Raw genomic sequence first — 26,957 nt, forward strand, 5'->3', positions numbered from 1 at the left:
AGGGATACGTTGCAGGAAGGAAGAAAAAAGGAGCTCTTCTGTGATCGTGACGCTACGATGCCGCAATTGTGACGTCACTCCGGAAGCTTCCGACGTAACAGAGCCACCGGCAGGTTTGTATTATTAGCGGGGGGGGGGGGGGAACCCCGACGTAGAAGCAGAAAAAAAACTGGAGTTATTGACAGAAGAATATAAACAAACTGGCATAAGAACAGACATACAGAATATCATTCTATATCACACTGGTGCTTTTTTGTTTGGCCCATTACATCTGCATTTCCCCGTGTTTTGCCTGTTTGCCTGCGGCCTTCAGAACGTTTTCTTCCGCTGAAACAAATAGCTTTGGGCATGTTCTCCTCGGACAAGACACTGGAACTTGTTTAGAGGCGGTTGAAGCGTCGATCACAGCCGCGTATTTATCGCCGCAGCTCCTCCGGCTGCAGCAACACCCGCCGGCCGCCGGGTGGCGCTGTCTTCTCCGCATTCGAAGCCCCGCAGCGCCGACGGAAAGTTGCCGAGGGTGTCACCGTTTAGGCTGCACCGCCCTCCACTGGCCTGCAGGGGGCAGCAGTTCGCCCTACTTTGGGTGGATGGATGGAAGATAAGATCACACACTACAATATGATGATGGATGATGGATGGACGGAAAATAAAAGATACAACACAACATGATGATGGATGATGGATGGATGGAAGATAAACGACGATACAATGCAATACGATGGATGGAGGGATGGCACTGGGAGACGACAGTTAAATAAATGCGAGATGAAGCATGGACGCTGAATGAGCGATCGTGAAGGAAACACCTTGATTTTCTTTCGGATAATAACAGCCTCCTGTAGAACGCCGACAACGACAATTAAAATCCTCGCAAATCGATCAATAACGGCATTAAATTTTTGCAGGGAGAAATTATTGATCGCATCGTTGCGCTCACTCACTCTCGACCCCAAACAAATGGAAAAAAAAAAAGAGGAATAATATTTTTTTCTTTTTCCTGAGGTGAAATGAAACAAAGCCTTTCAGTGTTTGATAAAGAATTTTACTGATACTGCTGAGGTGTTCGTAATGGGATGGACAGACATTGACATATACTGTATATATATATATGTGTGTGTGTGTGTGTGTGTGTGTGTGTGTGTGTGTTTATGTATGTGGGATACACTGTATATATTTTAACATTTGATGTAGCAAATAATCATTATACAAAAACAAAGCCCTGTCCACGAAAATGTGCTGACCGGTAACACAGCCGAGAAAGTACAGATGGAACCGGACACCGACACTGGAGCGGCGACTAGTACACGAGCACATGGCACCGCAATAGCAAAGTAAACAAAGTCATGTAAAACTAGTGCATCGTTTAAAAAAATACAGTATCAAAAAGTAACGTAAATAGTTAACATTTCATTTCTGTGCTACAACTCGCAGAACGTGGCACGACACAGCGTGTGATGTCTGTGTGTTTTTTTTCAGCGTGCGTGAACCAAGGCCTGTTGCTGAAAGGAAACGTCGCCCGGCGCGAATCGAGTAAAAATAAGAATATTGCAAAAAGGAAACAAGTACAACAAAAAGGATCCATCGCCGTTTGCAAAGGTCACGTGATATGTTTTTCCACACGACATGAAGAGAGATTGTAAAGACAGAGCGCCGGAGTAAAAAGTGGAAAATTAGGAAACCGCCACACATGTCTCCACGAGCGACCGACCAAAGGTACCACGTTGTGTAATGGTTGCCAGTTCTGTTCTGAGTCGCCCCCCTTCCCCCGCCCCCAAATAATCTCATGGACAAGGTGGAATACATCTCCTTTTCAGGTGAACCGCCCCCATTCAAGATATGACACACGCTCGTATTTTTTATGGAACGATCGCGGGCGCGTTTCAAGGCTGCTTTGATTGAGAGGGGGGCTTGGCTTGGCTTATTCACATGTTGGCGGGGGTGGGGGGCAACATGGTGGCGCGCACCGCGAACGGTGAACAACGTTCCCTTTGTATCGACTATTATTTACCCTAACACGTACAACGCGGTTTTGAACTACTCCGCCGACACAAATTACAGTTTTCCGAGTTTCCCTGGAACGCCGCATCACTTCCCGCTGTCTCTCGCCGTCCCCGACACAAACTCGGGGGCGCTTTCCGATCCTCTGACCCCGCGCCTTAGAGCCGCCCCCGAACGATCCGGTGAATCTCATCCAGTCACAATTGCAGGATTCCACCGAGAGGCTGTGTGCCGCGTGCGTCCGGCCAGCGGGGGGCGCTGCGTTAAAGGCGGCAGAGACCCTCGAGCGGATTCGGTGGTTTCCGATCCACGGCGAGGTCCCGCTTCTCCGTCGAATCCTCCCTCCGCCGAGCGCGCCGGCAGGGGAGGGGTCCCCTCCTCGAAGGAAAAGACGGCAAAGTCCGAGGTTTAAGCCGAAAAAAGAACAGGATTCATCCGGTTGTCTTGGCAGGTCCGAGCGGCTCCCTCGGCGAAGCGCGAGGAAATTGTGCAACAGTGTAGGAGTCTTTGTGTTTCCAATCACATTACAAAGGATCTGCTGAATTTACGACCTGGCGACGGTTCATGTGACGTTTTTTTTTTTTTTTTTTTAACTTTCTGGTTCAATTATTTCAATTACCTAGAAGAGCGGACGTGGAACGCGTTGGGAAATCATTTTCTCCCGATCGTCTGTCTCTCTCGCTCTCTCTCTCCGTTCGAACCCATCGTACCTTTGATGGTTCATTTAATGTTCCTCGAGAACAAATGAATACCGTCATCTCCCCGGTTCAATTCATTACAGGTCATTTTCTTTCTTCACACGCAGCGTTCCCCACATGTCAATTGCACCGATTCCAAAGTCGGGGACTCTTATCGCCTCATCTCCGTTTTTTTTTTTGTTGTTGTCGTCCCCCCCCCCCCCCCGACTCTTTTAAAAATAAAAATAAAACCCCCGGTGTAGAAAATAACGGATCGCCGACTAAAAAGCCAGCCTCACGAGTAAAAAAAACAAAAACAAAAACAAAAAAAACCCCAAACTGCAGTTCGCTGCCGTCAAGTCAAAGTGTCTGGCACAGTGCACCGCGTGGAAATAAATACACAACATAAATACTTTACATGTACCTGAGCTGTAACTCATAGCACCGTTCGGGAGACAGAGCACCGAGGGGGCGCGGTCCAGGCCCTCACCCTTTCCGAAAAAAAATCCACGGAGGCGGCCGTCTTTAAGTTTAGTGCAAATTGTAATGTCTTTTATCGCGAAACGACGACGTCCCTGGCGGCTCTCAGCTGCTGTACTTGATGCTGGCGATGACGCGGGGCTTCGGTAGCGTCGGAGGCTGCTTGGGAGAAGGTCTAGGGGGAGGAAAGGGTACGAGAAAATGTGAGCCACCGAAAGGGAAATTGGGCATTCTGCTCAAAAAGCACCTGCCAAAAACTGGGACTCGCCTGTTGGGGCGCGGGACTGGGCGCGCGGGTCTGGGCATATTGGCGACGGCGGCCGCAGAAGGCCCCTGGGCCGCGGCTTGACCACGGCTCTCGTTCGGCCCGTGACGAGAGCTCCTTCCCAAGGGGTCGGCGGGGAGCGGCTTCTGGGGAGGGCTGGGCTTCTCCAACTCCTGTGGACAAAAAAAAAAAAATCAAAAATCAAATTAAAAATAACGCCACACTTATGTCGGTAACAGACGCCACCAGGTGGCAGTCACAGCATGCCACGACGGTACAAGCCCGCACGCGCCGCTTGTTGTGCCCTCAGCCTCCCGTCGCCATGGCAGCGGCAACACCGGGTGACATGTGATGAGGAGGGCGCCATGTGGTTCTAATCTTCTGTGTAAGGATGAGGTCACAGCGAATGCCGGCTACTTGCTCTCCATCTGCTCTCCCACACTCCTCTCCCCGCTCTCCTCCGCCGGCTGGAGAGAAGCCTCCTCAAACATCTCCAGCGGGAAGGAGCCAAGTGGCAGGGCTCCCCCAATCCCGAAAAAAAAAACCACCCATTTCCTTTTCCAAAATCTCCAATGCAAAAGAGTCAGATAAAACAAAAACCCCCAAAAAACCTCAGCACTCCTCCGAGAGCGCCGTCTTTATGCCAACGATGAAGTGATTATCGCCTCCTTTGCATTCAAAATGCAGAAAGCCGGACAAACGGCACCGTGGGGTCACTAATTCATAACGCAGAGCCGGCATTTGAAGAGGGACGGCTTGAGCTCCGTCCAACCGAACGGAAACGCCATCAAACGCTGGTTACTTCAAACTAGGCGAAGGAAAAGAGCACGCCCTATTAAGGTTCACGACGGCGGAAAAGGCCTAACCCCCCCCCCCCCTCCCTTTTTTAACCGTAAAAAAAACCCAGGGAAAAAAAAAAAAAAATTCCTCCTTTAAAGATCCTATCTCACAAACGCGGTCACACGCTCTGACGGACGACGCTCCTCCGCCCCGGAGAAGAAGAAGGTCGCCGCTGAAGATACCAGAGGAGGAGAGTCTGACACCGGCGGCCATCACTTCCATTTCCTCACTCTGGCATTAGAAGAGCAACAGCTGAGAGGGAGACGTTCTGCATGCTGAATGTAAAACATTTGGCAGGAAGAACCAGATTTCAACTCCATTCTCATTGAGCGGAAGTTTCCGTTCGGCCGCTTCGCAAACGGCGTCCCAAAGCAGCGTTTCCCGGGCCCCCCCCCCGGCATTTTTGACATCCAATCTAGAACCGACCCATACAGCCGCGCTTACGGGTCGGTTATTACAAACGGATTAATTCAGAGTAAATTTAAAGTGCAAGGCAAAAGACGGTCGAGGCTTTCTGCACGTTCATATTAAATGTGACGCTTCGCATTTCACCGAAATAAACCACCGGCATAATGAAATGATTCACGCGAGAGGTCACCACTCGGAGCCCAACCGACTTCTGTCTCCGGTTCGTCGTCCGGGAGTCGTCCCCCCTCGCAAACCTGCCGTCGCGGGTCCTCCCGTTCTTTCGTGAAAAGCCTGTTCGGATGAAGGCGGACCTCCCATTCCGCCGGAGCGGATGAAAGGGGACGAATTTAGCGCGGCCTCGCGGTTTTGATCTTGCGACACAGGAGCCGGTTTCCGTTGCGCAGGGCATTTTGAATGCGGAACGTTTTCCGCCGCATGATCGCCGGCCCCCTGGTCCGGAAAAAAAAAAAAAAAAAAAAAAAAGACACGGTCGCAGAGCGGAGCGATAACGGAGTCGTACGTCACGGGGAGCCGCCCCTCCTCGTGTCACGGCCTTTAACTTGAGAAATCGCGCCGTCGCAGGTTTTATTACGCTCATTAAGGGACCCCGGGGTGTCTTCTGCGACCCGGGGACCGGAGCGGAGCGGTAATAATAAGCGGCTCCGACGCCCACCACCCGCTCCCCCGCCAGGGGCCCGGGATTATGATCCTTGACGTAATTCCAATCAGAGCGAGGCGTCTGAGGGGCTTTTGCGAGACGCCGCGGACGCGGCCAGAGCGCCCGGCGTTGACCTCGGGCTCAGAATAAAAAGCTCCTCCTAAATGCGTCGCTCACACTTTGATTCCCCTTCCTCCCCCGCCGCTCCGCCTGTTATTATGAATGCACGTTATTATATTACTCCCCTCCTTGTCTCTCCCTCTCTCTCTCTCTCTCTCTCTCTCTCTCTCTCCCTCGCTCTTTGCGCGTCCCTCGTTTTCTCTCCTCTTTCCTGATCTCACCCTCGCTCTCACGTCTGCTCTCGTCTCATCGCACCCCGCCCCCCGGTTTTTCGACTCGTCCACGGGGGACGACGGGTCAAACCGGATTAAAGGGATTAATCGCACCGCGGCCCCCGGAATTTCACCCCGTCTCCGCTCTCGACAGCTGAGTTTACCGCCCTGCGATAACGCACTAACAAACAAACGCCGACTCGGGCCTTTCATCTCCGGCGCCCCTGCGCTCCGTGAGACCGGCGCCGTGTTGATTATTTATGCGGTCGAGGGGTTATTACAGGTCTTGCGGTCTCGCCGCGGCGGTAACACCGTTTTATGCGGCTGTGCACAGCCATCAACAACACACGCATTCGTTTTTTTTTTTTCCTTCCACGGGGCATGAAACAACGGTGAACGAGGATGCCTGGGAATGACGAGTTCCAAACTTTTCGAAAACATTCAAAGCATCGATTCAAAGCCTTTTTGAAACGCTGGCTCAACACCGCTGTCCGCCGGCAGAAGCAGCCGTTATTATCTATCATGAGCCATTCCAATACAAGGCACATATACCGTTTTGGTGCACAATCAAACCGTCATAGATCCAGTTCTTCTGATCATGATGGTGGTCCTGCGCGACTGTTAGTTTGTTGTGATCTCACGACCGTGGCCCTTTTTAAAATTCTCTGCCAGAATTTGCCGTATCAAACAAGACGTTGATCACAGGACTACCATTTTTTTTTTTCGAAAACATCCGTCTTAACCAGAAGTGTTCAAAATTGCCATCTCTCCTGATTCCCATCGACGCCGAACACAAATATGCCAGTGTAGTTGTTCAGGGCTGGAGGAGCCCAGTAAAAGTTCCTAGTAGCAACAAGGGACATTACAGCGTCCACAGGGACCAAATAAAATGTGAATAGTGAACGTGATGGACGGGGGAGGGGGGGGGGGTCACTCACCATGGCCGCCATCCTGCAGGAGTTATGGTGGAAGGACGCCCCCACGGGCGGTATGTAGGCGTGGACGTGCGGGGGAGGGGCACGGTGGACGGGGGGCACGGGGCGGTTCCTAGAGGGTCCGGGCCCCGAGCTGGGACCCGGCACCGGGGTCAGGGACAGGGTGAGCGACAGAGGGAGCGGGTGGCTGAGATGGACCGGCGGGCACCGGGGCAGCCTGCGCAGGCTGTGCGACGGGTAGGGGGGCTGCGGGAGCAGGGCCTCGGGCCCCAGGCGGGGAGGGGGCTGTGGAGAGACGAGAGGCAGAAACACACCAGAGTCAAGAAACACCCGGGGGTGTCTGCTTCCCATCACAAACATCATGTCACGTTCGCCTCCTCTTCCCCTCCTCCCTCCGCCCTCCTCCCTTCCTCGGGGGCTGTCCGAGGTTCATGAATCATAAATCAAATGCTTCTGCCGGTTCTGTTCCCTATTCGAGAGGATCAGCATCTCAAACCCATATCTTAAACTCGTATCTTAAACTCATATCTTAAACCCATATCTTAAACTCGTACATTACATTACATTACATTTAGCAGACGCTTTTATCCAAAGCGACTTACAATTATTCAAACACCGACGGACGCAGCCATCAGGAGCAATGAGGGGTTAAGTGTCTTGCTCAGGGACACTACAGCATGCTAGCAGGAGGAGCCTGGGATCGAACCAGCAACCTTTAGATTACTAGATGACCAGCTCTACCTCCTTAAACTTGTATCTTAAACTCGTATCTTAAACCCATATCTTAAACTCGTATCTTAAACCCGTATCTTAAACCCGTATCTTAAACTTGCATCTTAAACTTGTATCTTAAACTCGCATCTTAAACTCGCATCTTAAACTCGTATCTTAAAGCCGCATCTTAAACTCGCACCTTAAACTCGCACCTTAAACTCGCATCTTAAACTCGTATCTTAAACCCGTATCTTAAACTTGCATCTTAAACTTGTATCTTAAACTCGCATCTTAAACTCGCATCTTAAACTCGTATCTTAAAGCCGCATCTTAAACTCGCACCTTAAACTCGCACCTTAAACTCGCATCTTAAACTCGTATCTTAAACTCGCACCTTAAACTCGCATCTTAAACTCGTATCTTAAAGCCGCATCTTAAACTCGCATCTTAAACTGGTGCCACGTGGAACTGTCCCCAGACCAGAGGCCGTTCAGTGTGGGGGTGGACGGAGCGACAGACCCCACAACGTGCTGTGGAAAAGGACAGATAAGAATAGAACCACAGTGGGAGCCGTGCACCAGGTGAAGCCGTGGAGGAATCGCAATTACAAACACATGCACCCCCCCCCCCCCCCCCCCCCCCAAACCGGAGAATGACCTCACCTGCACTCCGCTTACATCAAACAGCCCTTACATCCTTTCTCCCCTTACATCAAGAGGCCAAATGAAAAGCGCCTGCTGCAGACGGCCTAACTGGAAACACCCGCCCCGTGAAATGGGAACCGGCGTGCCAGCCCGCAGCGCCCACGCCAGCCCCGGCGACACGGCGTCTCCCGTTACCGCCGTTCCATCGCAGGTCGGTTGGGGGCGACGGGGCACGCCGGGGGCCACAGCGGCCTGGTTGAGGCCCGCTCGCGTAGGAAATACCATTCATCGCGGCAGAAAAAGGAGCCCACTGTGGTTTGAGGACGTAAGGCGAGGCAATTACCGCCCGAGCGACAGCCGAGCGTTCTCCCCGCGTGCGGATATATCAATTTCTTCCCAAACAGGCGGCTTTCTAACGATGAAAAAAAACAACAAAAACAACGTATTGAGCCGTCGCAAACATTCCAGCCGTTGTCGGGGGCCTCCCCCCCCCCCCTCCTCCTCTGCATGTCGGCACGGCGAGCTGCCATTTAATTGGGTTTCGAACCCTCTTCCCCGTTTGTGTGAGATAAAAGATGTCGATTCCGTGCCATCGAGACGACGGCGTTTCGAAAGAACGACGGCCTGCCGTGGGATGTCCCCGCAGGAGCAAGGTCGCGTGAAAATCAGCTTTGCGTGCGCGCGTGTGTGTGTGTGTGTGTTTGTGGCAGTGTGTGTGCGTTTCAATGCCCGGCGCTTTTTCCAATTGTCCATTGTCGAGGGGAAGGTGAGCAGGGTGCGGCGGATGACTCACCTTGAAGATGCTGGCGCTGTGGGGCGGCGGGGGAGCCCGGCGAGCCGGGGAGGTGGGACCCAGCGACGGGGGCGGAGTGGGACTGGAGGGCCGGCTGGTCCCGGAACCTAGAGACCTGCAATACGGGATGGACACGGTCCGAGATTAGGAAAAAAAAACAAAACTACTCCTGTAAACTCGTGAAATTAAATTAAAATTGCGGTGACTGGTATTAAGATAAAGTAATCATGAGATAAGATGATAAGATTGAGTTTTGGGACGATGTGTCATGATCCCAAAACTTTACTTTCAGCCTCATTTGAGACCTCGCCGCCTTTCTTCAGGCTTCCTGCTGTTATCCCGCTGATTGAGACAGAATATTGATTTGAAGCGATTTAACAGCCAGTATGTTTGGTTTTATCGCTGCTATGCCTCCGCCTCTGCTTCTAAGATTCTGCTCGGAAAAATGATCAGCGACGACGCCGCTACCGCCGCAAAAAAAACCCCCAAAAAAAACGTGCCGACGGAAAAAAAAAGAGAAAAGAAGGCGGTGAAGTGATTGCCCGTGAATACCGTCGTTGATAACAGACCGTCATAATTTGGAAATAAGTGACTGCTGATTGCCGCTCTCGACCAATCAGATTTGAGTATCCAGGAGCCGCGTGTAATAAGACGTTCACACTTTATTAATAACTTTATCGGTATCAGCATTTAATATTCATCCGACACCGGGATGAAATAGCGTGTGAATATTGGAAAAAGCTCACAATATGAAAATCTGATAACAGCCATGTCAGACATGACAGAAATGATTGATTTTCTGCCTCTTTGACACATTAATGTGGACGGAGCAGCGGCGGTACGGCAACCGTCGAAAGCAATAACCCTTCCGCGCTGACTGGCAAAAAAATAAAATAAATAAAATAAAAATGTAGGCCATCATCATCATCATCATCATCATCATCATCATCATCATCATCATCATCATCATCATCACCCCGCCTACTGCTCGACTTTTATCATCATCAGTCCCAAAAAGCACCTGAGCTTCTCGATGGGGTTCTTCTTGCCGGAGGAGATCAGGCCCAGGAGGCTCTTCCTCTTGAGGCAGACCACGAGGCCGGCGCCCAGCAGGGTGACGAGGGCCGCCACCACGCCCATCAGCACACTCCCACCGTCTGCCCGGAATCAAGTCACACGGTCAAAACACGCGGCATTAAAATGTTCCTGACCCCCAAAACAACAAAGGAGGCCTTTCTGTCGAATGCCCGTGTTTGATTTACATATCTCCGGGGCATGGGAGGACAACGGTGACACATTGGGGGGGGGGGGATTGTAAGAAAGGAAGGATCGGGTCGCGATACTCAGTGGAAGCGGTTCATACATGCTGCCGAAATGGATTGACTCAAATCTATCAAAAGCTTGTTTCTGCGCTCCTGTGAAATTCAGGAATTCGCCGCGCCCCCCAACGTGCGGCGCCGATACCGCGAAATCTCTGGATCCCGCCGCGTTACTCTTCGGAATCCCGAAGCGCAAAGAAACAGCCTTTTTTTTTTTTTTTTTTTGGTGAGCCGCGAACGACTGGTCCACTTTAGGCGTCGTTAAAATCCCGTCCGAGGGGCGGGGGATTACCTGCCAGCCTCATGGGGCCGCTGTCCACGCTGCCGCCGAATCCCACTTTGTCGCAGAACGGGGGCGACCAGTGGGCCTCGCAGTGGCAGTTCTTGTTGTTGTTGCAGACCTGCGTTTCGCCCAAAGGGAGAGGATGACTTTGAAATTGCGGCTGGAAACTCACCGACCAAGACCGTGAGCAACCGAGAAAAACCCCAAAGTGTTCAGCCGGGGCGTGAGCCTGACCGGGCCGATACCGCTCGTGTCCCGTCGGAAGCCTAAGGCCAGTATCCCAATTAATTGCCTCATTAATTGCCTTGTGTACATAAAGAGGGGAAAATCGTTGTTGTTTTGAGGGTGAAAGTCGCCAAAACGGCACATCGAAAATATATATCTGAAGGCTTTTGCGTTATTAAATAAACACGTACTGTATGTATTAATGGATAGACAATACTTATATGATGGAGAACTTCCCTCCAGACCAGCCTTGCTTGGTTCAACGTGTGGATTCATCCATTGTAAGATATTCGGGGGAATACGTTGAGACACGTCTGAAATGTCTCAAAGGGACGTTCTTGTTGGTTGGTTGGTTGGTTGGTTGGTTGTTTTTTTTTTAAATTAAACACCAACACCTTTTTTCCACTGAATGCTAACGCGTCTCTGCGGACTGCCCCGAGTCCTGCCAGACTACCGGGGCATAAATCAAACCTGGTCTCCAAGCGAAGGGATGCGGCGGCTTCCGAAAAAAAATGTCCCTCCCGTAACCAGGGACGACTGGCTTGATCAAAACAGGTCGCGGCGGATGTAGTTAACAGGTGACAAAGTCGACATGTTTACGAGTTTATTTTTTTTAAATTTTTTTTATTACTGCGGAGAGTTGAGTTATGCCTCGGTTCTCGGATACAGATGTCTGAACACCAGCCACGTGGCACTCGCAGTCAAACTTCCCTGACGGCGTGTCACCCGCGACCGGGATGTCCCCCCCCCCCATCTCGAGGAAATGTTATATTGCGAAACCCAGCCAGTTCCCTCTCTCTCTCCCTCTCTCCCCCCCTCTCTCTTATCTCCCTCCCCCGCTCTGAGAAGGCCTCGCCGGGGTTGGAGTGGATTCCTCCGTGTGGAAATGGGGAGCAGCTGCGGGCCTCCACTGGAAACATCTTGATCTGATTTGCGCGGGGGTTTCCCCTCTCTCCGAACCGGGGGCATCGTTTTTTTCGCGGTCCAGCGGTGTGAAACGGCCGCTCTTTGAGCTTCACCCGGAGGTAAATATATATCGCGCAATGCCCGGACGGACAACACGAACCACGCCGGCCCTGACGATTGAGGGATGCCGCCGCGGGGGTTTTTTTGGGTTTCGGGAGGGCGGCCGCCGCCCCGGGAGGGGGAGGGAGACCACTAACGGAGGAGGTTTGAAGGTGACGTGACGGCAAAATACTACTGGCGACGTACCCCGAAAAAAAGTTTGACGGGGAGAAGGAAAAGAAAAAGTCAAAATGAAAAAAAAAATAATAATAAAAATCTCTCCTCATTGGAAGTCGAGCGGCGCGTCCCGGGGCTCCCGGGGTTCGGCGAAACAAACTTTCGCCGCCGCGGGTTTTTTATTTATTTTTTTTCTCTTTCGGTTCCGATTCTGGAGCAAGGACAACTCGCCAAAGAGTCAAACTATGATGAATGGCAGTTAAAGCCAAACAGAAATTAAGCCATTACGTCTAATTGATTGAATCTTCTCGCGGGGTCAGAATGACTGATTGCACGGCGCTCTAATGGCTTCGCTACCCACCGCGGAGCGGGAATTATGAACAAGTCACGCCCCGATGAGCGTCCGAGGAGCGGGGAGGCGTATGATTTTTTGGTGGGGAAATTAGCCCAACCGTGTGTTTGTGTTTTGATTATGGGCAGAGGGTTTCGTTTTATCCTCGTGATCTCCTGGATATCAAATGAAATCCGATATTTAATATTCAAAACCAACGGAACGGAGGCAGCGTTTACTCACCCCTCGACCGCTGCATTTGGCGGAGCACTCGTGCACGCTGAAGACGCTGACATTCTGGCACTGTCGATTCAGACACATCTAAAGCAGGCGAAGCCAAGGGGAAATAAGAAACCCCCACAAAACACACACACACACACACACACACACACACACACACACACACACACACACACACACACACACACACACACACACACACACACACACACACACACACACAGTTATATTAAAAAAGCAAAACGCTTGAGCTCTTCAGAGCATTTCGGCAACATTCAAAGGCTTTAATCTGGTGAAGAATGAAAGCAAGCGCCCGCACTGATCCAGTTCTGCTATTTCTGTTCATGAGTGGTACTCACAAACCACTACAGCCATTAAAAAAAACAAAAAAACAACAACAACCAAAAAACACCCCAGTTTAGCATTAAAATATAATGTTTCTTAGCGGGGACTTTTATTTTCCGAGAAACGTTCAAAGCCATTGAAAGTTGTTTGGTGTGGACTGTGGCTGTCTTGACAACACCAACCCCACCCAAATAAATCCGAGCTGGATGGCTTCAGATAGGCTTTGGCAGCGGTGGGTCCTTGATGTATGAGGATGAAGGGCGGAGCCAGAGCCTCCTAAAAACCCCCTTTTTGCCGAACAGACAACTTGGATCAATGTGGAGGGCGACGGGGACGTTGATGAATGAACACTCCCTGTAGTCTGGAGCACGGATCATCATTCCAGGACACGTATTCATATTTACAGACGCGCAGTGTGCCCACCCTGGACCGACGCGTGGACGCGCCCTGCAGCAGCTCTGAGAACATCTTAGTCACGGTCTGGAGGCGCTCCACGCCATCAGGAGTTTCCACCGCTTCCACAGCCGCGTGTGGAGCCAACGCATTTCATCCTGAAGATCAGGGGGCTCCCAACCATTTTTTTTTTTGGTCCTCCTCAGGGACCCCCCTTAAAGTCAAAGCTGATTCAATCTGAGGCCACCGTACCACCTTATTTTATTTGTTTTAATGCTTTTTTTTAAGTCTTTATTTGCGGCTGTTTCTGTCTGACTTGCTTCTGTTGTAAAGGGTTTTGGAACATAATACATTAGAACATATGATCCTGGTTTTGTTACAGTTTAGTTATTTATTTATTGTCTTTTTTTTTTCAAGTTCATTTTTAACTTTATTGTATATTGCCAATTTTTCAAAAATCTCGTAATTTATTTTAGTTTTTTTTATTATTTTCTATTTTTATGATTATCACCTTTATTATTATTGGCTTTTACTTGTTTTGGTGTAAGCTGCTGTCACACCCCCCCCCCCCCCCCCCCCCCCCCCCCCCCCCCGAGATCAATCAATCAATCAATCAATCAATCAATCAATCTATCTATCTATCTATCTATCTATCTATCTATCTATCTATCTATCTATCTATCTGTCTGTCTGTCTGTCTGTCTGTCTGTCTGTCTGTCTGTCTGTCTGTCTATCTATCTATCTGTCTGTCTGTCTGTCTGTCTGTCTGTCTGTCTGTCTGTCTATCTATCTATCTATCTGTCTGTCTGTCTGTCTGTCTGTCTGTCTGTCTGTCTGTCTATCTATCTATCTATCTATCTATCTATCTATCTATCTATCTATCTATCTATCTATCTATCTATCTATCTATCTATCTATCTATCTATCCATCCATCCATCCATCCATCTATCTATCAATCAGTCTGTCTAACTAAAAAATTCGAACCAATACTTGCCTATTAGGAAGTGCTGTTGGGAATCCCTACTACAGAAACACTTTATTACTACAACGCAGCTCTCACCATGCCATCTCCGCACTTGGTGCCGGTCAGCACCAGGCCGGGGTCGGGCATGTCGTCTCCGAGGTAGACGTGGGTCCCCCGGCAGAGGATCCGCCCCCCTTCCTCCAGGGGGATGTTGGTTTCTATGGAAACGGCGTTGGTGCCAATTACCGGCCGGTTGGCTCCTCCCTGACACTGGATTTTGCCGCACTTAGCGTCCCTGTGAATATGAGGCGGAGACAACACCATGGTGTTAATGGAACCACTTTTTCACCCCAAATTCACGTGTAAACGCAATTCTTTATTTTCCGAAAACCCCAACCCTCTAATTTGGGAAATTAGGAGACGTGCCGCTTATTTGTGATGGATTAGAAAATTAGGGTGAAGCTAGACAGTGGATTGTAATGCCTGTTGGAGTACAAGAGACGATCCATCTCGTCCAAACCAGTTTACTGTCACTTAAGCAGTTACCTCCATTAAGAGGTGGCTCCTGCCAAGGACGAGGAGAGCAATAACAATCCATTAAAACTGCTCTGGGCTCATCCTACCAAGACTCAATCTATAGATCTCCATTTTATCACTGATACATATTTTTCTGTTTTGATTGAAGGTTTTTCATTCCAGACATTTAAGAAACAACAGATAAGAAACACAGGAAATAACTCGACAAAAAGACAAATGTAGTGAAATGTACAAAAAAAGACAACAAGTCTGAAAAGGAGTAGGAAGAAGTAAACACCTATTTTCTTCTGCCACTATTCTCTATACTCTGAATCAAATTTAGCAATTCACATAAATTAATTCACTGTTACTATATACAGTATATATGTACATAAGTCCTTAGATCAACAGAGCCCAAGTAGTTTCGGCTTAAATAGAAATCACTGATCTGAAAATCTAAAATTATTTGACAAAATCATTTATTATATGTTGCTATGTATTACAGAGCCGTATCACCATGTTCCTAATACGGCTCGGTAATTATATACATATACATATATACATATATATATTTGTGTTTATGTATATATCCTGTGCATAGAATTGCACATTGTATATTTTGTATATTTTTATATATTTCTGTATATTTGGCTATTTAATATTATTTTATTTTACATTTATATGTAAGCTTTAAGCTCTGTTAAGCTTTCTTTTATGCTAAGTATCTGCACAGAAATGCACCAACTCTCACCAGGACTTATTCCTCATGTATGAAAATGTATTTGGCAATATAAACAAGTTCTGATTGTCATTCTATATCTCCTCAAACTGATTCATGTTATTGCTTTGTGTGGTTTTTCATATCCAAATGATTCCACAGATTGTGATACACATATGCTTGCATATGCTTCCTTTTGTCACGAAACCCCACCGTGCTTCACACTTGGCGAACAAGCCCTTGGAGTCCTTCCCGCAGTTGCCATAGGGATCTCCCGCCGAATTGACCCTTTCGAAGCAGATGCCCGGCGCCGCTTTGGCTCCTGAGGGAACAACAAAACGCGGCACGTAATTGCGGCGGCGAGCGGCTGTTATGGAGAAATAACAGGTGGGTGGGAGGGCCCGCCGCTCACCTTGGCCCCAGAGCGTGATGCACTGCTGCTCATGCGTCTGGCAGATGCCGTTGTAGCAGTAGCCGTCCACGGCGTGGCAGGCGTGGCCGTCGTGCAGGTACACGTTGGCGGGGCAGTGCGGGTTGGTGCCCGTGCAGAACTCGGGCAGGTCGCACGAGTTGCCGGACTCGCGGCACGACGTCCCCGCCGGCTTCAGCTGGACACGGGATCAACAAGCGGACAGACAGATCCAACGGAGGACGGTTTTTGACGCAGGTAGACAGGGTGGACACGGGGCCGGGCGGGTGGACAGAAAGACGGATCCACAAACGAACACAGAACGCCGGCGGCGGAGATCAATATTATTATTGCCTATTTTTCTGTCTGTCTGTCTATCCATCTATCCATCCATCCATCCATCTAGTTATTTGTAAATTAATTTCAAATATTGTGTAAAATATTGTTGAAATTTTCCATAACCCTCGAAAATAATGACAACAAAACAAAACCAAAAAAAATGTGAGCTATCATCAGCCGTAATGTGTCAAATGTGTGCTCTGACAAGTAAACAAAAAAAAAAAACCTCTCCTCATTCTTCTCAATCTCTCATTTGGCAGCGGTACCGTCTTTTGAGGAGCTAAATTCAGGGAGGATTACACAGTCGACATATGAAGGACTGAAGGCGATACAACCCGGGGGATGAAAAGCACATAAACGCATGAATAAATGAATGGATGGAGTCGGGATGTGGGCGCGCCAGATCCTCTCCTACCTGACAGTCTTGGCAGCACTGTCCGTGAGCGCAGACGGCGTCGCCCTTCAGCGTGCACGTGGTGGCGTTGCAGCAGGGGTTCATGCACTCCTTCGGAAAAGAAGGGAGGGGGGAGGAGGAAACTCAGTCAAAACTAAAGGGGGGAATTAAAGAGAGGGAGAGGTGCAAAGGGAAGCAAACAAAAAGAGGAGAGCAAACGGGGGAGGGAGTAATGTCAACGCACCGGGAGAGAACAATGATGTTTTATTGCTTGCTTCCCGACCCCGGGAGGGTTTTATTTAGTCCTCCCCGGGACGCACCACATCCTGGTTCTCTATCAACAACAACAACCTCCTCGTCTAAGGCAAGAAAAAAACGACGTGATTCCGAGTCCGGGGAAGCACACACGCCATGGGTACACACGGTATAGCCGGCAGAAAGAGGGAGAGAAAGAGAGAGAGAGAGAGAGAGAGTGAGAGTGAGAGAGAGAGAGAGAGAGAGAGAGAGAGAGAGAGAGATAATACAGCAAGACGTCTCCGCCGTGAGTGCATGGTATCTGGGCTCGCCGTCGGGGGGGCCCCATCTGTTTGGCGTTTGGTCTTTATCACGGGCCGTGCTCGCGCTCACCTATCAGCAGCTCCGCCTTTTGCGATAGAGATAGGAGGGTGCCGAGTGACGTCCTCGCATGGCTGGGTCTGAGTGCGCCGCCCTGGGTCTGACCGAGGTTCGGCTCCCTTTCAGGGGCCATTAAGTCTGTCTCCCGACGTACTGTAACCTACAGCGCGGCGGTGGTTTGCAGGAAGTAGTTTGCGGGACCCGGCTGACATGATGGCCCTTCCAGAGCCGGTTTTTAAGCCTGAAAACCCCATTTAGGGGCCATTCTCATGGTCCCCGGGCAGAGGGGAGCAGCAGGAGTCATGCTGGAAGAAGGGGCCAGAGATCGCCAAAAAAAAAGAAGGGCTTTTTAATGAGGCCTTTTAATGGGGGAGAAAGAAGCTGGTTGAGCGGTGCTCTGAACCGGCCTTGTTTTGGCTAGACACTGCGCTACTCTGGAAAGCTTTATTAGCGGTGCTGGCTCGGGGCCTGTCGGCTGTTATGTCAGCTCTTTGTCCGAGAGGACAGGACCGCTCTTCACCTGACCGCCGGAGCTGTTCTGCTGGCCCTGGAACCCAGACGCGCCTGGGATAAAGGCGTGGCCTTTGCCGAAGCAAAAAGAGACGACGGACGAAACAGCCTGTCCTGTTTCAGCCGGCTGTTGCAGCGAGCGGATTCTTTACAAACCTCTTGTGAAGAGATTTAAAGACTATCAGTTCCAATCTGTCTTGTTGTGTCTATTGCTGTTGTCTTTTTGCACTTTCATGTTATATGTTGTGTGTTACAAATATTACTTGCACATTTGGAGTATGGGGAAACGCAATTTTGATCCTCTGTGTAATTACGTGTTGCATGGTACGATTGACAATAAAGTACACTTTGAACTTTGAACTTTGAAGAGAGGAGGCTCAAAGCGTTCCATACTCTCTCAATATGTTCGCCCTGCATATCGATAATTTGCAGATTTTTTGGGATGACTGTTGGTGCTTTTATAAGGAATTCATGAAACATTTGAGCCACAATCATTAGTAATATGGATACTATGACCATTCGTTAGAACAGCTAGAACAATGTATGAAGCTCGGATAATTGCATTACTTTACTGTAATGCAACCTCAAAGACAACATTTAACTATGCCACAATATTTCCATAACCAGAAATCTCGGTTAATATCTAGTCTCATACTCCTTATAGTCCCGCGTGCCACCCCGACGTAGCGTACATGCGCGGCGACGCACGCCCATCTGAATTATTCACGAGCTGACAGCGCAAAGCTGTCAGCGATCCCCCCTCCCGGTGAGTTGTGTCATGATCAGAAACACCGCACGGGCTGAGACGGGATTCAGGATCGTAACTGTTATCCCAGAGGGCTTGCATCCAAACTCAGCGTTTCCGCTCAGTTTTTTTTGATTTGTTTCTGACGACGTCTGGGAGCATCTGCCATGGGAACGAAGAACCGGTGTACCCGGATTTTTAACACGCGTCCAACCAGTGCGGTACCTCCAGTTCGCCGCAGTCGCACTCCTCGCCCTCCTCCACGTAGCCGTTGCCGCACTTCTGCCCGCCGTAGAGCACCTTGACCTCGGGCATGTTGAACAGGCACATGCCCACGCCTTTCTCAAAGCTGGCGGACAGGTCCTTCTTGCTGCAGCTGCTGAACACGGTGGGGAAGGGATACCTGTAGGTAGAGAGAGAGAGGGAGAGAGAGAGCGAGAGAGAGAGAAAGAGAGAGAGAGAGAGAGAGAGAGAGACATGCTTTAGAGCGAGAGAGACGGATTGAGTTAAAAAGACCAAAAAAAACATCTGAAAAGAGGGGGACGGAGGAGTGCAAGTGGGATCACACCGCCCAGAGGACTCTTCAGTCTGGTGTAATCAGCCGTAATTGCTGCTAATCACAAAATCAATTAACTACTAGACCCCAGCGACCTCACCAGAGGATCTCTATCAGTGCAGAGCCCCAGTGACATTTCAGGGGGGGAAGAGAGTATTTTTTTATGAGGCAGAGGAGCCATAAAAAAAAAAAGAAAAAAAGAAAAGAGAGGAAGAAAGTACAGCCCTGAAAGCAAAAAGGCTTTTTCTTTGCAAAGAGTTGTGACACTCAAGAATCTGAGAGGCAGAGAGTGAGAGAGAGAGCAAGAGAGAGATAGAGAGAGAGAGAGAGAGGGAGGGAGGGAGGGATGGGAAAGTGTCTGGTGTGTTTTTAATATTGGTTTTGGGGGACGGCGGGGGTGGTCTTCTCCAGGGCCCAGGGCTCTGACAGACCTCACACAGCTTTTATAGAGGTTCACACCGATAACACAATGTGTGTGCCATGTGATCGTGTGAAAGGAGCTCTTCTACTTCTGCTTGTGTCTGCGCGAGGGCTGTCAAACGATTTAAATAACATTATGATAATACAATAATTAATAATTGAGATGAATCACAATTTTCTCCTGTCATTTGACCGCAAAGAAAGATTTTTCTATTTAAAAAGCAGCGCATCACGTTATCGCCACACCCTGATTTGATTACTGAGAACAGGAATCGTTCTCAAATCATATTTAATGGCATTTTCACCATAAACGAGCCGCTATCGCGCCCCTGTTCCTTTCCACCGAGCCAGTTGCTAAGACAAACAAGCCTGTTTCCATGAGGTGCTAAATTGTAACATGGAAAACAGTAACATAAAAAAACCCACGAGTGAATAAAACACAATAACCTTGTTGCAGACCAGCTATTCCCAGGGGGAATAACGCAATATTAACGCACCGGCTTTGACAGTCAGAGTTTGCACGCATTACACGTGTTTGTCCCAATGTGCACCGACACATCATCACGTTTACATAGACTGCGTTCTATTAAGCTACATATGGAAAAGTGCTCTGCAATGTTTTTTACATCCCCTCCCACGAATGGAAACAAATTTATTTTAAAAGGTCGGGGTTTGGTAAACGTGCACAAATGCAGTTTTTTTGTTTTTGTTTTTTTCTTCACGTGAGCCTGTCCTTGTTCAGATTGTCGTCGTTTGTGTGGGATGGAGCGGGGATGCGTCCTTGGAGTGGCTCGTTGGAGTGCCCAGGTTGTGGCGTTGGAGTGCGCCTCCCCTGATTGCGGTTGCAATCAGGGGAGGCGTGCCGTCCCGACAGACACCGCTCTGTCATCGCTTTCTCACACATCGCCTATCACAAGGGTCCCCAACCGTTTGTTTTCCCTCAGAGACCCCCCTAAAATCAAACCTCCCATCCCATATCCCATCTGAGACCCATGTATTTAAGCTAGAGACGGTAGAGAGAGAAGGGTTCATAGGGCGTGCAATACATCAAAACATACAGTAAAGTCATAGTTTGTCTGGTAACCCAGGTTGGGAATCACTGATCTATGACCTCTGCCACTCACTATCCGTTCTGGGGGCGCTGTGTGTAAACTGTCGGTTTCACTTCCCTGGACCCGCGGGCCTCGTGTGGAGAGCGCCGTCTCCACCGAAACCGGAGACGAACCAAGCGTACCCCCAAACAACAGACACGGTCAAGGCATGCCACCATGCTGGTTGGTGTGAGGACCGCGCTCACACACGCTTACATACCTGGTAAGAGACATGGATTTTAATAGTTTGCTGACATTGAAGGTGCGCCTTTCAGATCTCCTTAAAATTCAGGGCCAAGAAAAAGTCAAATCAAGCAAGCGGCCAATAAATCACACGCGTTCTGTCCATTCAGCTCATATGGTACACTTTTCCAAGATGTCTGTGGGAGTGGATAAAACAGATGTTGGCCTCGGTCCATCTCACTTTTGGCAGGCCGAAAGAAAGACGCGAGTAATGAAAGGTGGCACATCCTGCCCGTAGCATCATCTTTGACATCCGTAAATCTTTCAAACTACATATTTCAACGCGGAGGGAAAACTCTGCGCATAATACAGGAGCCTCGGAAACCTAAGCGCAGCCAGAGCGCTCGTCGTCTCAAACAGTTCCAACCGTCCTCGTGTTGACTTCGCACCAGTACATTTCGGGTCGCCGTCGCTTTCCGCCGCTGTCGAACCCAACAGACCCATTCTGCTGGGAGATGCTGGAGCTGTACAGCAGCAGCTTTGTCCTCTCACAGGCTTCTTTTTAAGGAAAGACACCTCTACAGGCCTCTCCGTCCTCTGAATGGGTCTTTTTCCTCTGAAAGGAAAAGACCCATCTTTACAGACACAGTCGCAGACACATCTTCCCCCCCGGGAGGACGAACCCCCGTCATGACATAGTGGGAATGTTTTCGACATGACCTCATCCCCCCCAGCTTGCATCAGGCCACGCAGCTGACCCCCCCGGGGAGGCTGCGCCCTCTGCGCCACACCGTCGATGCATTATACTATCGGCGTCTGCGTAGGGTGAACGCCCGCGGCCACAAAGCAGGAGTCCAGGAGCTCAGAGGAGGATCAGAGTGTTCGGTAATGGAATAAGGAATATATTAAGGGAGCTATATTAGTAGCCGTGATTGCATCCATTCTTCTGGTGAAGCACCTTGAAGGGTTGCCGCCGTGGCAAAGAGGCTGATTGAGCCTTCTAGCAGGTGGCCAGTCTTCCGCGCAATCCCTGCCGTGCATTTCCTATCGTTGACTCCCACCGGCGCCGCCACCCCGGCTGAGCCCGGGCCGCTCGTTCATGTTGCACGGCCTGTTTCTGTTTTTGCCATTCAATTTTTGTGGACAAAACGGCGCATGGGAAAACACTCATCCCCTTGCCTCCACTTATTTATTTACATGTGTGTCTCAGGATCCAGCTGTTCTTTATGAGAGGCAATGCGGAAATAATTGCTCTGCGCTCAAACAATGTAAAAAGCAGGGGTAGGGGGGCGGTCGGCGTGGTGGGGAGGGGAGGCGCGCAACTGCAGAAGGTTTAAAGCGCCGTTGAATTACATTGGATGCCATTTAACAGCTGCCATCCCCGGGGCTAGTTAGGCAGTGCCAGATCCACTTGTACTCGGCATGTCTGTGACTCAAGGCAGGCTATAGACACTCCAGACGAGAGGTCCTCCGGCAGGAATCTGGGTAACCACCTCAAAGGAAAAGCTCCACTAGGGCTCCCTGACCCCTGCGCTGCATCCTGTCCTGTTGACTAACTCCGAGATGGATGAGTGACGTTCATCTCGGCGTGAGTCTCAAAACAGCCCTTTGTTCCGCTCCGTCCCGCCGGGCCGTCCGCCTCGGTCAGTTCCGCTCCGTCCCACTCCGCTTTTGGGAAGAATCCCTCTTTTTGTGTTTTCCTTCAACTCTCCCCTATATTCTGCGTTGAGCAATAGAGTCCCGATGTTGAGATGTATCACTGTCACTGGTCGAGAGAGAGCCGGCGGGGAAGGCAGGCCGGGGCTTGGACGGGGCTCTGGGAGGTCTGCCGATAAAAGCTTAGCAACGGATCTATCCCAGGCCACTGTGATCCACACCAGCACTGCGATAAGACCGCAGAGATAAAGCATCTCAAACATGGCAGAGCCCTGTGACCCAGCTGCAGACGGCGACGGCTAACCCACATCCTGCCGGATGCAATACACTGTACATAAAGCTCCTCTGGTAGATGCATGGAGGTACGTGTAAAAAAATACTTTTCGTCAAAATGGGCTCCGTGACATCACATCCATATCGCAAAGGTTATTTTTTAAGTTTTAGAATTGGACGACTTTATTTTTGTCAGTGGTCACATATTTTTGGGGATTTTATACCAACCTATTTTGTACATTTTGTAAGACTTATTTTTTTAATATATTTTTTTTACATGGACACCAGTTATGTTCCAAACCTAGACATGAGAATACAATGTCCTATATATAAGACTAGGCTAGCTTTCCATGTGGTTCGTATCAGGAACTTCCGTCCAGCACAGCCAGTATCTGTCACATCGTCTTTGCCATAAAACACTGATCAGGCCCATTAAAATGCGTAACAAACTGTGGATCGAATCTGCCAGACGATTTTCCAAGGACCGATCCGCCAAAAAGCTTTCCATGGTCATTGAGACCATTTTTCAAGGATATTAGAATTGCACAAATAGTGCCTCCAACAGGATCTTTACTCTAGGCATCTGTTCTTACAGTTTTACTGCATTTTTGAGAAATACCGTTTCCTGACATCCAAAACATCTTCATATACTCATTACCCCCTCCAGTAAGTCGAAACCGCAGTCAGCTCACTAGGCGTTTAACTACCATTTTACAGCACCATTTGTTACCGTACAGCCTGAGCGCTGGGCGACCATGTTGGGCGATATGATCTGGTGTGCCCTTTGGTGCCTGACAGTCTGGCTTACAGATATTGAAGAGCCTTTTCATATTGATTTCCCTGAGGACCCGATTAAATTAGGTGCTGGCTCTCCCACACCGTGTGGGTCACATTACCCGCACATTACCGTGGTACGTCCCACATTGACATCCACTTCCTACGACTGGGTTGACAACTTCGCGACAGGTATTCGCGCAGCATTGTCTGAACGTGACCGGATGCCGCCGCCGCCGCCCCGTCCTCGACGTCGACCCGCTCAGGCGCCGACGTGCGGGGGGGCCAACCCAATGAGCTGAGGACAAATAGGGCATCCAGTATTCAGCGACCCCCCCCTGCGGCTGGGCGCGAGAAAGCAAGTTTGTGGGCGAGTGTGTGGATAAGTGCGCTTGTGCACGCGGCTTCGGCGAGGTCACCGAGCGCTCAGTCCGCCCGGCTGTGTGTTAATGCGCAAGTGTGTTCCAGCGCAGGCCTGTGCGTTGGCCTCAGAGATACAATCTCTCAGGATGAGAAACACCACCCTGTTCTCATTAAGAGGTAATAAGGGGATGGAGGGATGGATGGAGTGGGGGGACGCCACAATTGGCCATGACCAACACGAGCAGGAAACAGGCAGCGCTCTATGCAGATGTGCAGCTGGCCGTCTGGCACTAGCACAGATTGACGTTTTACTGCCCTGCTCCCTCCCTGCATAATAATGACGAACTGGATCTTATTATCTCCTCCTCTCCCGTTCCCAGAGCCCGACGGCTGTCCCTGCGACTGTCTGCCCGTGCGCGGGCGAGAGAGAGAGAGAGAGAGAGAGAGAGAGAGAGAGAGAGAGAGAGAGAGAGACACCCCGCATAATCACACTGCTCTTTGAAAAGAAGGCTGGTCGCCTGCCTGGAAAAACAAGGCAGTGGAGGCTATAAACAAATAACTGCGGCCTGCAGACTAATGAATAGCATTCAGGTAATTTAAGCAGAGCTTGTGTGTGGCCGCATGGCTTTTAACGTGCAGAACTGTTAGGGCTTGAGCCAGACCCATGGGAGCCCGTGCAGCGCCTCGGGCTCGTTGCATAGTACTAACCTGAAATTAACTGAGGAAACCGTAAGAAAGGGACTCCAGAGTTCCTAAAACATGATTCCCCCCCACCCTCCCCAACAAGCTGTTCCCCTCGTCCTCGATTAACGGATAGAACTTCACGGAGGAGAAATTTACAGGGCTTACAGAGGAGCTTTTTTCTTTTTTCTAAATAAAACCCCCCCCCCAAGATTGTTCCTTTTCCTTTTTGTCAATGAGGATGGAAACCCGGAGCAGAGAGTCTGCGGAGCGGAGAACAAAAAAACAAAATAGGAAAGTCTTTATGAGGGTTCCTTGCTCCCAGGTCTAGGTTTAGATACAAAAACACGTTTGGAAAACGTATTTTTCACTGCTATGACTTTATCCAGATATTTCAGGGCCGAGGTGATAAACCCCCCGTCACTTTACGCTGCATAATAGGCACAGTTCAGGAGTGGTTAACTATTTATCCGGAGCTGCTGAGAGAATTCCCGGCATTAAAGTTGCATGCATGTCAAAGAATAGCATCACTCTGGCTGGCTGTGAATGACAGAGAGACAGAGAGAGAACGATAGAGAGGAAGGAAGAGAGGGAGGCAAACAGACACAAATAGACAAGGGCGGAGAGACGCAAATATATTGTGTTTCTACTTCAACATATTCATTTCTCCCATTTTTTATTTAGGTTTTACCCCCCCCCCCCCACCTCTTTCCTCTCGCTGACCTTTTTTGGACGAGCTCTCGACCGAGGATGCCCTCAATCAACATTAAATATAATTCCTCATCACGCCGCCGGGTGTTTTATGAGTCCATAATCAGGAATGGTGTTACTCTGTTTTTAATGGACCCGGTCCAAGTCAAACACACAGCGATGTTTCCACCATAAACACCGACGGTCTGAGGGTCTCCCAGACCGCCGGAGCTCGGCTCACATTAATATCTAACATTTTCAATCCGGGACATTGGGTCCTCCGCTCAGCCTATAGCTCCACGCCCGTGTGGATAGTATTCTACGCCAGTAAATTATGTAATAAACAGCACCGCTGTTTTGCCATGTTATTAGATGCCATCATTCTCTGAGACCTGTTTTTTTTTTTTATTGCACAATAACAATGATGCAGCTTTTATAAATGTCACGCCTCAATAAGAAATAACTCACACGGTCAGTTGCTTCCAACGCTAATGACTTAGCCGAGGCTGGAAGATGGACTGGACAAATAAAGAAGTTGTGTGTCTTGCAAAAAAATAAAAATAAAAGTGAGCCTGGTCTATTTGGTGTCTCTTCCGGAAATCAGAACTCCACGGATCGTGTTCGGCGCCCCCGGCACAAGCCGTGGGCTCGAGCTGAACATGAAATCCATTCACTTCCTATTCACAATGAGTACGCAGCCGCTGGGAATGAGCACAGCTGGCGGCTGTGCCATAAACTCAGCGGTTCGACGGGTTTCATTTGCGCACGGCGCCGCTAACAATAAATTAGCAATGAACTTTAAATGGACTAATGTTTGGGTACAGTTGGCTCGGCTATCTGAGCGACCCAATTTGCGAAAAATACACTTTCGAGGCAAGGTTAATGATGTTCTGGCAATACAATAATGATTTTCCACTAGTCGGGGGAGTTTTGGATATTTGTGCGGTCTGATGAAATGGACTGGCAAATCTCTGGCAAATTCACTACTACTCATAGCCGTCGGTAAATCACGGCGCCCATATGTAAGGTTGAAAACCTGATTATACAGTTCATGTGAAAATTAACTGCGTGCCCTCTGCGTGTGGAGGTCAATGCCAAGCTCAGAGCGACACGGTGATTTAATGTGTGGCAGTTTAGAGTCATTACGGAGAAGCCTCTCCTGTGGCTAAACGGTGACCAAAAGGTGACCCGGCCATGAGAAGCAGATATGTATCGAGAACAGGCTTGTGCCGCAACGTTCTCTCGGTAAAGGCGTCTCGGAATCCACCCCGCGCTGCTGGCTGAAAGAAAGAAGAGTTTGTCCATTTTATATTATTGCGTCAATCTATGTGTTCCTGCCGCAACAAATCCACCGTCAGCTCGGCAGCCCTCGCACACCACAGGGTTTTGAGCCATCTGGGGCGGCGGTTCTCAACCTTCTTCACATCACATGACCCTCAAGGCCATATGAAGCTGTGGGACCCCAATCTGGACATATTTTCATTGTTAGATATAATTGAGTCCAAACCCGCTGAATGAACTGTGGCAGACGGCGGCTGATTGGTCCAACTCGGCTGGGAGAGGTTTCTTATGCGCTGTTTGTCTTGCAGTGACAGGGAGGGGTGTGTTGTGCGGAGGCCAGCCGTTTTTGTTGTTTGCTTCGTAATAACCCCCCCCCCCCCCCCCCCCCCCGCGCGGATCCTCCCCCCTCAACCGCGGGTGGAGTCGCCCGCATCAACGATGAACCATTTTGCCCCGGACCCCCCGGAATCTCATCGAAGGACCGCGCCCCCCGACCCCGTGTTGAGAACCGATGATCCAGGGCGTGGAGCCGTGTGGCCGTACCCGGTGGAGGGAGTCATAATGCAGCCGCCGCGGTCCACCGTCACCCTGCAGCCGCAGCCCCGCTCCGGCGTGTCGTGGTTCATCCCGAAGTTGTGTCCGAGCTCGTGGGCCAGGGTGACCGCCGCTCCCAGGGGGTTGTCCGAGTGGTCCTGAGAGGAGGGAGAATCACA

At 49.9% G+C, this 26,957-nt stretch overlaps 1 protein-coding gene across 1 annotated transcript in view; it reads right to left on the reverse strand.

Moving 5' to 3' along the window:
- Nucleotides 1–2,938: 2,938 nt before the first annotated feature.
- Nucleotides 2,939–26,957, reverse strand: part of adam12a (ADAM metallopeptidase domain 12a) — a 78,112-nt gene continuing 54,093 nt past the window's right edge. Inside the window, exons 11-23 of the mRNA XM_080021263.1 lie at nucleotides 26,788–26,936; nucleotides 18,502–18,679; nucleotides 16,428–16,517; nucleotides 15,677–15,872; nucleotides 15,478–15,586; nucleotides 14,127–14,325; nucleotides 12,331–12,408; nucleotides 10,359–10,467; nucleotides 9,769–9,904; nucleotides 8,748–8,862; nucleotides 6,600–6,881; nucleotides 3,427–3,596; nucleotides 2,939–3,333 (exon numbers count right to left, since the gene is read on the reverse strand). Coding sequence (XP_079877389.1) covers nucleotides 3,264–3,333; nucleotides 3,427–3,596; nucleotides 6,600–6,881; nucleotides 8,748–8,862; nucleotides 9,769–9,904; nucleotides 10,359–10,467; nucleotides 12,331–12,408; nucleotides 14,127–14,325; nucleotides 15,478–15,586; nucleotides 15,677–15,872; nucleotides 16,428–16,517; nucleotides 18,502–18,679; nucleotides 26,788–26,936 — 1,881 coding nt within the window. The 3' untranslated portion in view covers nucleotides 2,939–3,263. The remainder of the gene's footprint in view (nucleotides 3,334–3,426; nucleotides 3,597–6,599; nucleotides 6,882–8,747; nucleotides 8,863–9,768; nucleotides 9,905–10,358; nucleotides 10,468–12,330; nucleotides 12,409–14,126; nucleotides 14,326–15,477; nucleotides 15,587–15,676; nucleotides 15,873–16,427; nucleotides 16,518–18,501; nucleotides 18,680–26,787; nucleotides 26,937–26,957) is intronic.

The sequence above is a fragment of the Zeus faber genome (assembly GCF_960531495.2).
Source record: "Zeus faber genome assembly, chromosome: 20".
NCBI lineage: Eukaryota > Metazoa > Chordata > Actinopteri > Zeiformes > Zeidae > Zeus > Zeus faber.